At 42.4% G+C, this 16,709-nt stretch overlaps 1 protein-coding gene across 1 annotated transcript in view; it reads left to right on the top strand.

The window, feature by feature from the left end:
* Nucleotides 1-967: 967 nt before the first annotated feature.
* Nucleotides 968-16,709, top strand: part of PPP1R14A (protein phosphatase 1 regulatory inhibitor subunit 14A) — a 30,954-nt gene continuing 15,212 nt past the window's right edge. The window contains exons 1-2 of the mRNA XM_018562986.1: nt 968-1,033; nt 1,309-1,543. Coding sequence (XP_018418488.1) covers nt 1,352-1,543 — 192 coding nt within the window. The 5' untranslated portion in view covers nt 968-1,033; nt 1,309-1,351. The remainder of the gene's footprint in view (nt 1,034-1,308; nt 1,544-16,709) is intronic.

Below are 16,709 nucleotides of genomic sequence, written 5' to 3'. Positions count from 1 at the left end.
CAAGTATGTGCTTCTTGGTAATAATACCAATATGTTTGGCTAAAAAATGGTCATATGTACTAAACTTTGCTGTACGAGGATTTCTCTTATGATCAAATCTCAAACGCAGTCAGGGTTTTATTTGCTTGTAAACATAAAATGTTTGTTGTCGAGTCTGGCAGATTGTTGAATGATTCATACAATGATCATTGCAGTTCTGGGTGGTCCCCAGTATGTCTCTGCTGTACTACTGCTCCTCTCTGCTGTGTGAGTCTCCACCTTCGAAAGGCATGAACATGCGTTTTTTGCAGAACTGGTGTAAAAAAGTAAAGGTTCAATGATTGGATCATGCTTCAATCTAATGGTGCTTACAGGCAAAAGATCCAGCCAGTTATGGTTGTTTCGAGGAACAATTGTATATTTTGGGGGGCAGAATTTGTTACCCAGATTGGATTTTGCCAGTAAATGTGTCCCCCCCCCCAAAAAAAAGCCAGTCTCTCCACATATTAAAACTAAATCGATGTAAATAAATGTATATAAATTATAAATGTAAATAAATGTATATAATAAAAATTATATAACAATGTATACATATTCATGTATGAAATAAATGAATGTTTGTACAAGCAATGCATGCAAGTGTATGGAATGATCTATATATACAAAAGAGGTTGGCTCTGTGTGTCATTCGTGTAGATGAGAGGTCTATATGCTGTCTGTGTACAAAGAGAAGGGAGGTTTGTGTCCTGGTATCTAGGCACAAATAGGAGCATTTGCTGCACAATACATGATTTTACAAGTGCCCCTCCCCTCCGGCTCAGAGACATTGTGCAGGGCTATGCAGTGTCAGTCTGAGAGCTGCTGGGCTGAGGTGTACAACGCTACAGACGCAACAGCTCCAAATCCAGCATGTGAGAGAGAAAGGCTAATCCAGAGCACCCCAGGAATACTGCAACCCAACACTGAGCACAGCAGAGGACCATCTCTCCATCCAGCACAATAGGACCATTGAAACACTCAGGATTCCCTGCACACGTGGAGACAGCACTGCGAGGTCTGATTGCACATCTGTTAACGGATTTAGGATTTAACCAGTGACTGGATTGCAAGACCCATCACTAAAACTGGGGAGATCCATGCTATCCAGCTAAATAATATCACCAGTAATTGCTAGAATATCACTATACATGAAGAAAAGCATAGGTTGACTTTTTATGTCAAGCTAAAACTTTATTTATACATAAAAGTCAACACTTGAAACTGTTATTTCTGGCTCGGATCGAGCAATTGTGATTTTTGTTCATTGTATGGTTTTGTTGCTCTGAGCAGGAAGGACCAGCAGCCCTCGACAGCCAGAACAGGACTTTCAAGAATGGCAGCTAATAAGGTTGGGAAGCGACTGATTAATAAAACCCACTCCCCATCCAGGAACAGAGACTCAGGACAAGCCATACAGAGGAGGCAAGCCCGAGTCACGGTCAAATATGACCGCAAGGAGTTACAGAAGAGGCTGGACGTGGAGAAGTGGATAGATGAACGTATTGAGCACCTTTATGAGGGCAGGGTAAGTGTTGAAACATTATGACTGTTAAATTATAGCCAGTATATAGTAGAGGATGAGAGATGAGATTCAATCTCCCCCAGGCGTCTGTGCTGTCACCAGGTCCCTAAACATGAACAGTCGCCTCAACCTTTGCAGAGGAGTGGGGGAGGCGCACTGCGGACACCTCCAGTGTCAGCGTATTGGGGAATAGGGATCAGAAGAGGTTTTATAGCCATGTGAACGCTGCACCCCTCCCTTAAGAATCCACATCTGGTGGTGTCTGCAGGTACCAAATAGACCAGCCTTACTTCACCTTCTTACTGCTGATGAACCCTTGAAATAATTGTAAGGTCTTGGGGAAACCCTGTGTAAAATGATTACACCTACAGCTCATGGTACATTAGCATGATCAGTAAATTGTACAGTTTTAAATAAAATAAGTAACCCCTTATGTTGGTGGTTAGTGGCAAATTACCCTCTTACATTGGTGGTCATTGTAGGTGGGAGATCCTGAGGAACCCATAGCCACCTCAAGAAGAACCCTGGTTGAGAAAGCTGCTATAGACAATAGATCGTTGCTGATCTGGCTGAAAAAAAAGATTCTCATCTGTCGTCTATGGGCAAATAAAAGCTTGCCATAGAGAGGCAGATACTTGCTCTTCCCCTGAACAATGCCGGGATCTGCTGAGATACGTGATTAATGAAGAGACAGTGGTGCACACATAGTAATCCTGATCCTTCACTCTTCTATCTGGAAGAGCGAGGGAATTGGGACCTGCTGAGATTTCCAATAAGTTAGGAATTCTCCTTCTGTGATAATAAGTATCTTTACCCGCAGCAAGTCATTAGAAGGAAAACAGTCCAATAATTATAAGCAATACTGAAAATAAAGGGCAGGCTTGCTTCTATCGAGCAGCTTATGGGCTGTAGGACACCTGAGCTACTATGCTCGTCTTCTGTGCACGTGTATGGCTTGTGGAGTAAAAGTTATGTTTTCCTGGAAACCACTGAACCTTTCGCAGTGTGTTTAAACTGGAACCGCATCCTCTAGGTAGTCTCTGCTTATCCAGTAACTGGTGTGTGTATATCACAAAATGATGTTGCTAATAGCAAGAATTACTTGTTATACAACACTGACCGCTGAACATACTGCTTGTGACCCACCGTAGAACAGGTATGGCCACTTCTCTAGTTTGTTGCATGTTCCAGGCTCATGGCCAAGCTACACAGGTAGCCGCATTTTACTGCTCATAGTTATATCTCTAAAGAGGACCCGTCGTCTTTGTACATTTCTTAACATATTGCCATAAAAAGTGTGTGTTTGTGTGTGTGTACTAAGTCATCTCGTGGAGTCATCACGTGGCCCAACGAAGTACTGATGGGGTGGTCATAATAATCTGGCCACTCAGTGTATATATATAAATTAGTTTGTAGTCATGTATGTACATGGAACAGACATGTTTTCTGTGCTTGCCAAGACAAAAATGTATTGTGAGATATATTGCTGTCCCCGGGAGATTTTGCAGCAGATGTAGGAGATAGGAACGAACAGCACCTGAGGTTGACATATGACGGATCATTTGGGAGCTGCGTCTGATCCCTGGATATCTACCCCTCTATGGTCCCGCGTGAGACTGTTATACCTACCCTTGGCTGAGGACTTTTCCATCTAGCTGGCTCTCGTGCAACTTCAGCTCTCAGTTGATGCTGGCTCTCGTTTTGGCAACAGATGCTTATTGTTTTCTTTTTTTGTTGCCATCTGTAAATCCCCTGAGGAAGCTTGTTTAAGTGAAACGCGTTGGGAGGAGTATTCCACAACCACAAGCCCTGGGAGATTATACTACCTTGTAAACTATATGCACGACAAGTATATGTCACTAGGACGAATGTATTTACCAATCAGGTTTATGTATATATACCTTTGAGTAAGGACTGTAGGTTGTGAACAGGCAACTAGCAACATAGGTAAGTTTCCTCTGTGTTTGTAATGACTGCATATATACATATGTGGTGACTATTACACCGATATCTATGCATTTTATCCTTTCTATGGAATAAATGATGTTATAACTACAGATATGCAGTGGCATTGATGCCTCAAATGAAACCCCATTTTCCTTGAGTTCTTTGATTATTCAAATTTAGAGGGGGAAGAGGCAATGTATACCTAGGGTGCTTGTTTGTCTTATGTCGGCGGAGGGTGACCAAATAAATGAAATAGATTATTGTAAGATATAGTGGGAAAGGATTAGCACCCCTGTCTGGTTTCTACTACTAACTGGTCTAGCCAAACAGAAAGTGAGGCAAAATCTGTAAGAGGGACAAGGACATAATATTATTTCTGACAGTAGTTCTAGGCTTCCTCATACACAACTGAAGAAAAGCATGTTTATTATGTGCTGTGTTGCTGTTGGAGAGTTCCCCTCACTTCCTGTCTGGTAAAAAGTTTTCAGCAGGACACAAAGGGAGACCCAGACAGTGGAAACCTGACAGGAATTCTACTCTTCCCCTTTCCTACTGAAGAAAGCATTTTTTTTTGCCTGCATTACTTTTGAAGAGCTTCTCTCACTTCCTGTCTAGTAAAACATGGTCAACGTGTAACAGAACCCTGGAAAGCAGTAAAAACTCAGCAGGGGTTCTAACTTCTAACCCTTCCCTATTTTATCCAAAACGTTAAAAAAAAAAAGGTTTTGGTTTGCCATACACATTAAGTTATCCATAGAAAAGCAGGTTACTCTATGGCAGGGTTGCCCATTAGGTAGATCGTGATCTACTAGTAGCTCTTAAAGCTGATGCTGGTAGATCACAAAGGGTGTGACTGGTGGCCTCTACCATTTTGGTATATTTATGTAGCTGTGCACACATGATTACCGATCAGCCTGAGTCGGCTGAGCTAAGCTCCCCAACACCTTTCTGGTGGATACTGGTGGTTGAAGTGCTATGTATTACATCAAAGAATATTAGTTTACACAGCCTGTTTCACTACACTGTTTGCAAAATACAGCAAGGTGAGCCAGGAGAGAGCATGGAGAGACAGCCAAGGGAGAAAGAGCAAGGAGAGACAGCCAGGAAAGAGGAGAGACAGCTAGTGGAGAGAGCAAGGAAAGACAGACAGCCAGGAGAGAAAACGAGGAATGACAGCTAGGAGAGAGGGGAGACAGCCAGGAGGATGAGCGAGGAGAGACAGCCAGGAGAGCGAGGAGAGAGAGCGAGAGGTTTTTTTTTCCGTTGGTAGATCTCGTGTAGCTTGTCATTTGAAAAGTAGATCTTAATACAAAAATTGTGGGCACCCCGGCTCTATGGGAACAACAGACCAGGAAACATCTGCCGTCACCTCTAGTGGGACTTGGAAGGGAAAATCATGGAGCTTGTCAATGGACTGAAGTGGCACATGTGGGGTTATTACCTTCCCCCCTCTTCTAAATGAGATTGGACAGGTGGCAAGTTAGAAAATTGCTGAGTGATAACCACAGATTCCAATGTTGTTTTTGCCTCCATAGAGTACCCTTAAATGACCCAGTTTGTGACCAAGTATTGCGTCAGGCTTTTGGACCAGGATGGAATTGGGCAATTTATGGCAAGGGTTTTAACAGGCTATGTTTCCTATCTCACTGCACGGTACCAGATAAGGTCTGTCTTGAAAACAGTAGGCTCATTGCAACACTGGAAATACCTGCAATGCTCCTGGTATTTGGAGACCATGCGGTCTCATGACATCCATGAGGGAGCGTCTTTTCTTTAGGGGTTTCAAACAAAAGGTATATTTGTATACAAAATAGCAATGTGACTTCCTAATGCTGACATATGTTCGCTGCCGTCACATGTGCTGTAGATTACCGTGGACTAGTGTGACATCACTGAGCCAGTAATATGCCATTTATGCTTCTCTGTCGTATTTCTGTTGAACTTTTCAGATGGTTCAGCACTCAAAAATGTCCTCTGTCACAATCTAGAATTGAAAGATCCACTTCCAAATAAAACTTAGATGTTAAGATTCACAATTTAGGGTTGATGGCAAGCACATTACTGTTAGAAAAGAGCTAAAGTGCTCCATGCCAAATGCTGATATGAGGAAGTTAATGGGGGTTCTTCCTTCAATCACATGGGAACGATTAAACTCTTGGCAAGTTGTATGCAGCACTTTCAAAGCTAATCACTCCCGTGTGATGTGAGCGGCGGGTGCTGCTCCTTTTTACATGTCCATGTGGCAGTTGATAGTCTTTTATGGAAGTGGCTTTATTGAGGAGGGAGCATCTGACATCACAGGCAAATAAGGCTTTAAAACACATTTGAGAATCTCTCCCTTTGGTGGCTGATGATATGAGAACCATTTTTACCAGTACATGATCATGTCTATCCCCCTGAAGCTAGCCATACATGTTATACCCCATTCACACTGAGCTACATCAGAAAAAGCGCCGGTTTAAGCTGAGTGACTTTGAGAGACATTGAGCTACATTCAGCCACAGTGCACATTTTGTTGCACTACATAGCGCTACATTTGGCATGGACTTCGTAGCTGTTACATTGGTCTGTATCCAATTAAAAGTTGGATAGTCTTCCGGTTTCCTGCTTATATTCCTGCTTATATTTCTTAGCAAAAGTGACACTTCTGTAGTGCGACATCGCGCAAATTCGTGCGGCATGAAATCCACCGAAAAATAGGTCATGTTCAAGCGACAAGCTTGAGCTACAGGCTACAGGCGACATTGAGCTGTGAGATGTGAACAGCTCCATTGAAATGCATTGGACGAGCTACATTGAGCTGATGTTTGAGCGATTTTTGAGCTGCAATCGCACTACAAATCGCTCAGTATGAATGGGGTCTTACAAATACATGTTACTACAATCTTCTTTAGATTGACCAACCACTCAGCAGATGACTAAAGCTGGGCAGAGACCGCTCAGATTTTGACTGTTCTGCCCACTAATCCCCTATTAACACTAACAGCGTGGATGGAGGAATGTCTTATTTTTTTTATTTCTTTAGCATTAATGGGCCGAATTTCAAGCCGTCTACTCTTAGGTTAATGGGTTTGTATGTCTCCTTCTATCAGCTTGTTTCTTTCCGGCATATGTGTATTGCAACACACCTAATTGGCTCCCAGTGCTGCCCCTACCTCTTCTAGTCCTGCTGTGCGAGGGAAGTTAGGTGGACTATAACATTGACAAAGTGTTGATCGGACAGTCACCAGCACCTAGGGAATAGAATCATAAATCCTGGTTCAGTTTATGAAATCATTGTCACAATATGTCATGAAATGCAAAAGTTTCGGGGGCCACGCAGAGTTCCTCCTTGAGGGTGACATAATGATCGTTGCCCTGAAGAAGGGGCCCTGCGTGGCCCTCACAATGTTGGCATTTCATGACAAACTGTGATGATGATTTCATGAATTGAACCAGGATTTATCATTCTATTCTGTGTGTGCTGGTGACTGTCCAATCAACACTTTGGAGTTCCACACTCGCCATCCATGCCATCACTACAAGCACCACCATCTTGGAAGGTCATAACGATGTATGGAGTGCAGGTGACTCTCAACACTTTTATTGTATCTCAGTGCTGCTAATCTACTGCAGCCTCTTTGTAGCCAATTCATATCTACATTCATGCTCCCCAGTGATGGGCTGCATAGCATTCCTTAGGACAGGTTTCTGCATGGTGACAACAGTTGACCATGTCTTTGTAGTCTCCATCAGAAGCTGATGTAACAGCATGACAATGCAAAAGCACAACTGGGAGACAGGGACACAAAGCGTTGTCGCCCTGCAACAGAAAGTGCCTCAAAAAAGATCTTCATGGCAGGATCATCATGTCTTATAAAAATTAATTAAAATACAGATTTTAAAATATTGAAAATAATTTTCTCTAATTACATTCAAATGTTTATATGTCTAGGTGATGTTGGTGGCTAGGTCTACAGTGCATGTACTTTAGCTTAGAGCTGCACAAATGCCAGGAGCCAGGTAGCCAATGCTCCCTCAAAATGACAGCTGGTGCCCGACTTTACATTTTATTTTTAGTTGTTTGTCAATGGACAGTTTGGCTCTTGAATTCCATTTTATTTTGTCTACCTGCTGTAACTGGCTTTATCCTAGGTTAACAGTAGCCATTGGCCATAAAAATCCATTGTAGCTCTAAGATGGGTTGGCCAATGGCTGGCTGGTGTGTATGTATGTATGTATGTATGTATGTATGTATGTATGTATGTATATGTATGTGTATATATATATATAAATATTTTATTTACCAGTCCTATGGGTGGTATGCTTGTTCTTTATACTCTTACAGAGATCTGGGCATCAATGCTATGCCAGTGGGTGTTGTGGGAACGCAGTAAACATACAATAGGATCCCTATACAATACATTCATTTTTCAGTCTGCCAATAAATGGGCATGGCCATGTCATGTCTTTTCACCTACATTCATTTGCATGTGTGGTGGCAAGACATTTCTGCTCATTAGATAGCAATCTAAAGGTCTTGTGACTGCTGAAATTTTACTTCTGCTATACAGTATAAGTACCAATTATATGGGATGGTTTGGAAGAAATGATACAGCAACAGTGGCATTCAATCCCTCATTGTATGGGAGGGGTAGCGGAGGTATAAAGATGTATTTACTCTGTATTATTCATGTATACAGATATAGAATATGTTATACAGAATCTGTTATATAGATTGTGAGAACAGATGCAGTGAGATATGACGGATGGGAGATAGTCTGGTCAGTTCCTGTTATTGGGGTAGAAACGTATGTGGAAAATCTGCTATGTACCCATTAATGGCTTATGAGTGCTTTTCCCACATTTATCAGCTGTGGTGGAGGGGAACTATTTCTCAACCCATGGGAATAGTTTTGTGAGCTGGTTTGATAGGCAATGGAAAGATGATGATGTACATCCAGCATACAGTCCAGCATTCCATAGTTTGCTAACGGATTTTTGCTTACTGGAGTCAAAAAGTTCAGGCAAACCTGGACCAGGCAAAGTATGCGGTTTGCTTGTTGGCCGGCATCCAAAGGGGTCTGTACTTACCTGCAACACCCACAAAGCTCCATTCCAAGTTTTATTTTCATAAGATAATATAATATACTTCTCAGGGCTGTGCAAGCCAGCTGAGTGACCGCTCTCGGGCCTAGTGATTGGTTGATCGGGCACAGATTGCTGCATTCTGGAAAGCAGAGGGCATCCCCGCATGATTCCCCATACCTAGGAATACTAGGGGGTCTATTCACAAAGCTGCCAAAGGATCTAGCCCTAGCTTCGGCCGATCCTTCGGCTAGCTTCGGCCGATCCTTCGGCTAGCTTCGGCCCCAGGACCCCTTCGATTCATATGCCTCGGCTCAGCTGAGCCGCGCTGAAAGCAAAGCTGGCCGAGCGGCCGGCCATTGGCTGCTGCCGAACATGTTCGGCCGACCCGAAGCCATGCGAAACAAGCCGATGTACGGCTGAAATCAGACGTACAAGCCTGAAGTGAATAGCCAAACAGTGTTCGGCTCACTTCACTTGGGGTCGGTTGTTCACTCGGCTGCCCTCGGCAGCTTAGTGAATAGACCCGTAGGTTTTGCATATAATATGGACAGAGGGGTGACACAGGAAAAATGTGTATACATCCGTTCCAGTGCTTGCTATTAAAGTAGTATTAAACTCTCAAACTTTTTTCAATAAAGATTCCAGATCAAACAAATATACATTGCCCAGCAATTTTTGTCCAAACACTTACAATCATCATTTTTTCTGAACAGTTGGCTCCAATTCTCTCTGTTTGGCTTCCCTAAACTTCCTGTTCAGTACAAGATCACAAGGGACAGAGCAGTCCCCAGCAACTATCCATCTATTAGCTTTGCAAAGGGAAAAAGGAGGAGAGGGAGCACAATAAGGGCTTGCCTTGCTGTGTTTGTGGAGACACACACAGCTTACTAGCACACACAGGGGTGGCTCCACAGGACCCTGCAAGGGAAAGGAGCCACCCTAAATCAGGATGTCAAGGCCAGTGCTCAGCAGATTCTGCAGCTTAAAAATCTTTAATCTTCAAGCCACGTTCTTGACCTTTTCCCTCACATCCTGCTCCTGTGACAATGTTGTCAGGAAATTTTCTCTGTTATTAATGTCGTCCAAAATCTGTTTCTGAAAATGCTGGTTGTTACTGATTTTAAAACCTCTTAAGACGCTGAACACGTGTGCAGAGCTGAAAAGAAAGAGAATTTGTATTTGCATACGTAAACCCAGGTCAAAGAATTGAAGAAAGAGGGTTCAAGCTTGACAGCCAGGCAGTTAGCATCCTAAGGAGGACTGGCTGGCTTCTTTAACATGACATGTTACTTATAACAGTTGAAAACAGGTACCAAGCACTGCCTGTGTGAATCTTTCCACAGCTCACACTTAACCTGGAGCCCAAGTTTGGGGCTCAATATGCAAATCTTGACTTCCCTGGGTCAGATTTGTGTGCATTTCTGTTGGTTAGTAGGAGTTAAAGCATGTTTATTTGCACAGTGGTATTTTATGACATCTATATACTGGAGGTGCACCGAAATAAAAATTTCAAAACTGAAATGAAAAAAAAATGTCAGACCGAAACCAAAAAAAACATTTTTTTTAACTTTTTTAAATTTTTACAAATATTTTTATTGATTTTTTAATAAACTTTTTTAATTTCTTTATTTTATTTTTATTAAATATTTTTATTTTTTACTTTACTTTTAGGGGCTTCAGGGGAAATATTGGGGGTCTAAACAGACCCCTGATATTTCCCTTTTAAAATAGAAAAAGAGATTGAGGACACAATCTCTTTTTCTGCAGCCATTGCTATAAATGAACAGGAATCCTCTATGCTGAGTGTTCCTGTTCATTCATAACTTGAGGACATAGTGTGTTTACTATATCCATAATCATGAATGAACAGGAAGTGATGTAGATCACTTCCCTTTCATTCATAATTGAGTACACAGTAAACATACTCTGTCCTCCAATTATTTACAAACACTCAGCGATCACTGAGCGTTTGTACTCGCTCTTCATCCTGGATCGGCTGTCGCAGGAGGCTGAGCGAGCAGTGCGGTGAGGAGATCTCGATCTGACAGCTGACTCTTCTCCCGCACCACCAGCCGCCTCCTGTGACAGCATTGAGAGCTGTCCCGCCACACACCGCGGCTCTCCCGATCTGTGACAGGAGGCTAGGCAGGGAGGAGAGACGCCGGCCGCTCACAGCGCTCTCCTGCCACACCGCTCAGCCTCCTGTGACAGTTTATCTCCTCCCCACTGGGACACAGAACAGCGCCCAGTGAGGAGGAGAGAGTCTAAGGATGCACCTCTATTTCGGCCAAAAAATGGCACTGTCTGCATTTTGCCAAAAGTGCCATTTTCGGCCGACGTGTTTCGGCGGCCGATATATCGGTGCATCGTTACGATATACCCTTACTGTTGATTTTGAGACTTGGTTCTCCTGTGCTCATGTTTTTTGTTTTTCACATGGCACATGAGCCTTAATTTTGTTAATTTTAAACCTTGAAAAATGCAATAACAATTATTGTAAAAGAAGGAGTTAAGGCATTTAAATGAGGATTGGGGGCCTTGAGGCACTTCCAAGCTGGGAGTAGCTTTTGGATATTTGAGCACTCCAGGCATAAGCTGGCCATTGAGCAAGAACTATAACTCCATTCCCACGCCCATGATAGTGTGCTATGGCCATAGCTTTCAAAATATACAAAAAGTGACCACAGATACTGTTTGCCACCAGGGTCCGCCGACGAGGTCCATAACAAAAAAAATAAATCAGTTTTTGTTGTTATGGACCTCAGATGGAATTTCAGGCAAATCAGTGAATGGCTTGAGGCAAATTTGAAAGATAAGACAAAATCCATACAGGCGATATTGGTGCTTGCTTGTAATAGTCAAATTACATTTTAAACCTGTCCTTGGTGAAAAGTCTGCAGGCATTACTGAGGGTGTTTGGCATATACACATTAATATGAGTTGTGCCTCCTGATTTAGAAGATATTTTTATGACAGAAATCTAGGTCCAAGGGGCAGACAGCTCGTTAGTCTGACTTTGGCTGAATAATCCTGGGATTTGGGTGCTAATACATATTTAGTATGGTATTAAAATAACTTTCAGGCAATTTACTGGAGCATTATCCCAGACCCAACATTTTCCTTCAGGACAAGATTACTGAATTTATGATGAAAATGCATGTTTATTTTGGTTTGCAGACCGGTTCCAGCTATGCATGCTGAGAGTTCTGGAGTACAGCTGTGCTCACTCTCTGAATACCTGAGGGATTTGGAATAACATAAAGATTTTTAGTATCGGCTTTCGGCAGATGGGAGTTTAAATGGAATTTTGGTTGTCAAATATTGATCATACAAAAGCTAGAAGATCTCTGGAAGCAATGGTGGGAGGATATGTTTATAAATGGGCCTCCCAATTATCCCTATCTGGAGGTCTGAGGGATTTGGGGATTCCCTATCCCTCAGACCTCCTGTAAATATACTAATAAGTAATTTGGCTTACATTGCTCCAAAGCACAACTGCTGTTCAAGTTATATAAAAACTAGTCCAAGGACAGGACTTTGCCTTTGGTGCCTGTTCAGATGTTTATTTTCATTGTGTATTAAAATCTATACTTTGTTACTATTGAAAAAACTACACGTTTCCTTCAATAAAGGGAAGGAGTTTTATTGTGATTTTTTTTTTTGTATGTTTGCATTGATGCCGCTTTTGTGAATGTGTACTTTTAGATTGTAAGCCCTCACGGGGAGGGCCCTCCGAACCCATCTTGTCTTGAATTGTATTGTGATTGTAATGTCTTCCTTATATTGTAGAGCGCTGCGCAAACTGTTGGCGCTATATAAATGCTGTATAATAATGATAGTAATAATACTATAAAGTACATACATAAAGTTGTCTGTAAATGCATGAAAGCATTATATTGGCTGTTAGAAATAATATTCTTATCGCACAGTTGGGGGTAATAACTCAAAAAGAATTGTGTTAGGATACAGGGATTTAGTGGATCCCTCAGATATGTTCCTCAGGGCTAGTTCACACCAGAACTGCCTGCGCCTGCGGAGCTGCAATGTGATTTTTTTACCGTTTGAAATGGGATTTCAGGTGCATTCCAGTGCGTTTTTGATGTGTTCCATTGCGATCCGATGCAGCTAAAATAGGACAAGCAGTATTTTTTTCTGACTGCACTGGAACGGACTACACTGGTATGAACAGAGCATAGGAAAGCATTGTGATGTAATTTGGCTGCAGCAGCCAAACTGAACGGACTGCATCTGGTGTGAACTGGCCCTCAGGGCCTTTTCACATGAGTTTCAGGTCCTGATCAGGTCCAGATCAGGTGCGGATCTGCAGACGCGGTGCTATGTGTTTTTGCTGCGTTTTTGATGCGTTCCAGTAAAAAAAAAAAAAACACATTTTTTTTTTTGCTGGAGTGGGGCTGTCAGTATGTTAGCCGCAGTGCAGTGCGTTTTTGACGCGTTTTGCGTTTCCGGACCGTTTCCTGAACGTACAAAATGAGACATGCAGTATTTTTCTGTCGTAACCTGAACGGACTGCACACGTGAGAACTGTAGCCCATAAAACACATAGGGATACATTGGGATGCATTTTTAGTGCAGGAGCGTACGGATCAGGTCAGCACAGAAAACGGAGGTCGTGTGAACAGGCCCTCAGAGGGAATAATGAGGATTTGACATCGGCTGACAATAATCAACAATCCGCGCTTAATACATACTACGCCAATATGTAAGCCGGGGTGCTGCGCTTGATCACGTTGATAGATATTGCTGCAGCTGGTTAATTTCTGTAAATATATCCTAGCGCAACTACCCTGGTTACAACATACTACGCCAATATGTATTCAGCAGCAGTGATCTTAGCAAAAATCTAAAACAAATATATAAATATTCCACCGCGCTAATATTCCACCAATGTGATATCTTATAACTTCCACCTCAAATGTGTATTTAAACTAAAATATAGTGGCTTTCTCCCAAAAGCACAAAATACATATAAATATATATTGGTGAACACAAACACATTTCAACACCCACCTCAATTTAAGTCAAGTAATTGTGCTCTATGATGCGTCAGTAGTGATCTCTCCACCCGTGTGATAACAGTCATACACCGCACTTACCAGAAATCCATATTTGTACAGCAGGGTCGCCCAGGTTTTATGGTACTTGAGAAGGGACTGAGAGGTGTGCGCATGGACTGAGAGGTGTGCGCAAACACTTGAGGATCTCTGTTAAAGAAGAACGCCAGGCAATTTAAACTGCTCATTTTTGTCTAGGGGTTCAAATAAAGAAAATATACTTACCTGAGCCTCGCTACTGCATGGCTGCTATACCGGTCCATGCAGCCTCTACTCCCATGGGCTCCGGAGGACCCATGAAGTCATCATGTCTAATGCAGCTGCATCCGACGCAAGAACGCCAATGGCCATTCCTCCACCAGAGCAGCGGGGGGAGAGAGGTGAGCAGTCACCGCAGCGGGACCGAGGATCAGGGGATATATTCTTTATTTTAGCCCCTAGACCAAAACAAGCCGTTAACCCTTGCAGGGGTAGCCCCGCTGCAAGGGTTGATTTTTGGATTGCCTGGAGTTCTTTAAGAGGAATGTGGAGACTGCCATTGCTGAACTTCTTCTGAAAATGCCAGTTGTCTTGCTGTCATTCATCACAGATGGTGTTTGCCATAGAGGAGCAGATGTTTCCACATAAAGGAAGAGCGAGGGGAGATCCATCTGAACTCGAAAGACTTTGTGCAACGCAACTCTTGCCTGACCCACAGTGTTGCCTGTATGGCACTTCTGATTCTACAATAAATGAAAAATTGTTCCTGCTCACATTGCCAGTATTTGTAAGAACAAGCGCCTCTGACCGCAGAGTCCTTATTGTTCACTGGAAGGTCAGAAATGACCCGTTCTATTATCCACAATTTCTCTGAACACACAGGCCTGTAATACACATGGCCATGGAGTGGTGTATGGCCCTGTCCTCTTTTATAGCTGCATCAATTACCAAACCATGAAAATTGAATTTATCGCTTTATTTGCAGAACACCAGACGTTAGCATGCCTATAGAAAAGGTCACTTTGCAGTTTCTGTACACTCACATATGCATACATAAATACAGCTCATAAAAGCAGACTGTATGAATAATTCATCCAGTGCCAGCACAAAACAGCTCTGGGACACATATCATTCATTTTCCAGCAAGGACGAATGGACCTTGTGTGTGCTGGTGACATTAATCAGTGTCTTAGGGGACAGCTCATCCCCCCCAACCATTCGAGTGTCACCTCCTCCCTGTGGGGGTATCCGCTCATTATCTGGTAATTGGGCAGCTGTGTCCATCCTATCAGTTGCATTGTCACAATGTGACCAGTGCTTGCTTACCCATCATACTACACACTTACCATACACAGGTTTTTGTTGATGAAGTATTGCAAGGCGTGTAGTGGGGAACTGAAGGTAGATCACTGAAAACGAAAATCTGATTGCATGCTATAGATCGCCTTTTTGTCAGATGTTGGGAAACCCATAAGAAGCAGCAGTAAGATCACAGAATCACCAGTATAGCAATGCCAAGAAACCTATTTTAATCCCTTTTCCACACCCTATAGTAAAATGCACTAACATTCCTGCGTAATACTTACCCATCCTGAAGAAGCTTGTCTCCCCTCGGTCACGTGACCAATGACCAGGCATTGATTATGTAGTCCCATACAATGAGATTTAGGCAGAGCTGGACAATGAGGGACTCTTTGTGAAAGCTTTTGGCCTATTTACAGTATAGCAAATGCACAGGATCTGTGTGTTTTAGCCCTCACTATCCCACAGTGCATGGCATCACTCGCTAGGTGCGCTGGTGCAGTTCCATCTATTCTGAGATGTTGATAGAGTGCGCTAAACACATGGATCCCATGTGTTTGGCACAATACTGTGGTGTGACTAGGCCCTTAACCCTTGTTTTGACAATGGATTACTGCTGGTGCGCCAGGCCACACAACATACCACCAGTTGAGATGAGAGTAGGTTTTTATAAACCCTGTGTTATGAGGGACTGCTCTACATTTCTAGTATGGATATCCTAAATATAATGGCAAGTTGGAATGTTACATAGTTACATAGTATTTGAGGTTGAATAAAGACATTAGTCCATCAAGTCCAACCTATTAGGATCTCATTCTAGGAGTACCTGTACCCCTGTATATTACGGTCCCTTAAGAAATCGTCCAAAGCTTAAGAAATCGTCCAAAGCTTAAGAAATCGTCCAAAAAATGTAAATTCTGTAGCACTGCATTTATGTGAAGTATCAACATGCAGTATTTACTGAAGAAGTGAACCTGGCCATTAAACGCGTCAACTGATTAAGACAGAATTTTGTGTGTCTAATTAGACAGTTGTCTTAAGGGACTTATTGGCTACTGTGGTGGTTAATAATCGGCTAACTAATCGATTTTGAAAATAATCGTTAGCTGCAGCTCTAGTTCAAACAATCCTGTAAATTAACTTCAAGCACACTCAATCCTTTGTATATACATGTGATGTGTTTTTATTTTTCCAAAAATAATAAAAATGTGTATAAATGTTTTTTTAATCAAAAATGTGGTTGCCTCTTGGGTGCTATTTATAAAGTCCCGATGTTTAACATATAGGATGATGTGTTCCCATTCGCACAGCATACATAACATACTGTTTTAGAAATACTTGTTACCTTTCTAGTTGTTGGAGTGACATTAAAGGGTTTCTAAACCCTCACTTTTTTTGCATATATCTATTGATAAAAAGCAGTAGATATATGCAAAAAGTAAAAAAAAAACAAAAGCGGTTTAAACTAACCCCTGTCTTCGCCGCTCGCTCCTGTCCGAAAATTCTCGGGCGGCCGCAAAGCATGCGCAGTTCGGATTTTCGGCCGGGAGACGAGGAGAGACACAAGGTAAGTCTATGGACGCGTGCACCCGCATGCAGACACGGTGGGACAGGAAGTGCCAGCAAGCACAGAGGAGTCAGCGCTGTAGAGCTGCAGCTAACGATTATTTTCAAAATCGATTAGTTAGCCGATTATTAAGTTCGATTAATCGGTTAATCGGATAAACAATAAAATACATTTTAAAAAATGGCTCCAGTGAAGGGACTACTAGTTTGTATTGAGGTTGTAGTCCATCACA

The sequence above is a fragment of the Nanorana parkeri genome, unplaced genomic scaffold (genome assembly GCF_000935625.1).
Source record: "Nanorana parkeri isolate BGI_ZX_2015 unplaced genomic scaffold, ASM93562v1 scaffold620, whole genome shotgun sequence".
Classification (NCBI taxonomy): domain Eukaryota; kingdom Metazoa; phylum Chordata; class Amphibia; order Anura; family Dicroglossidae; genus Nanorana; species Nanorana parkeri.
Note: the sequence above shows the minus strand (reverse complement) of the source record. Positions and strands in the feature narration are given on the sequence as shown.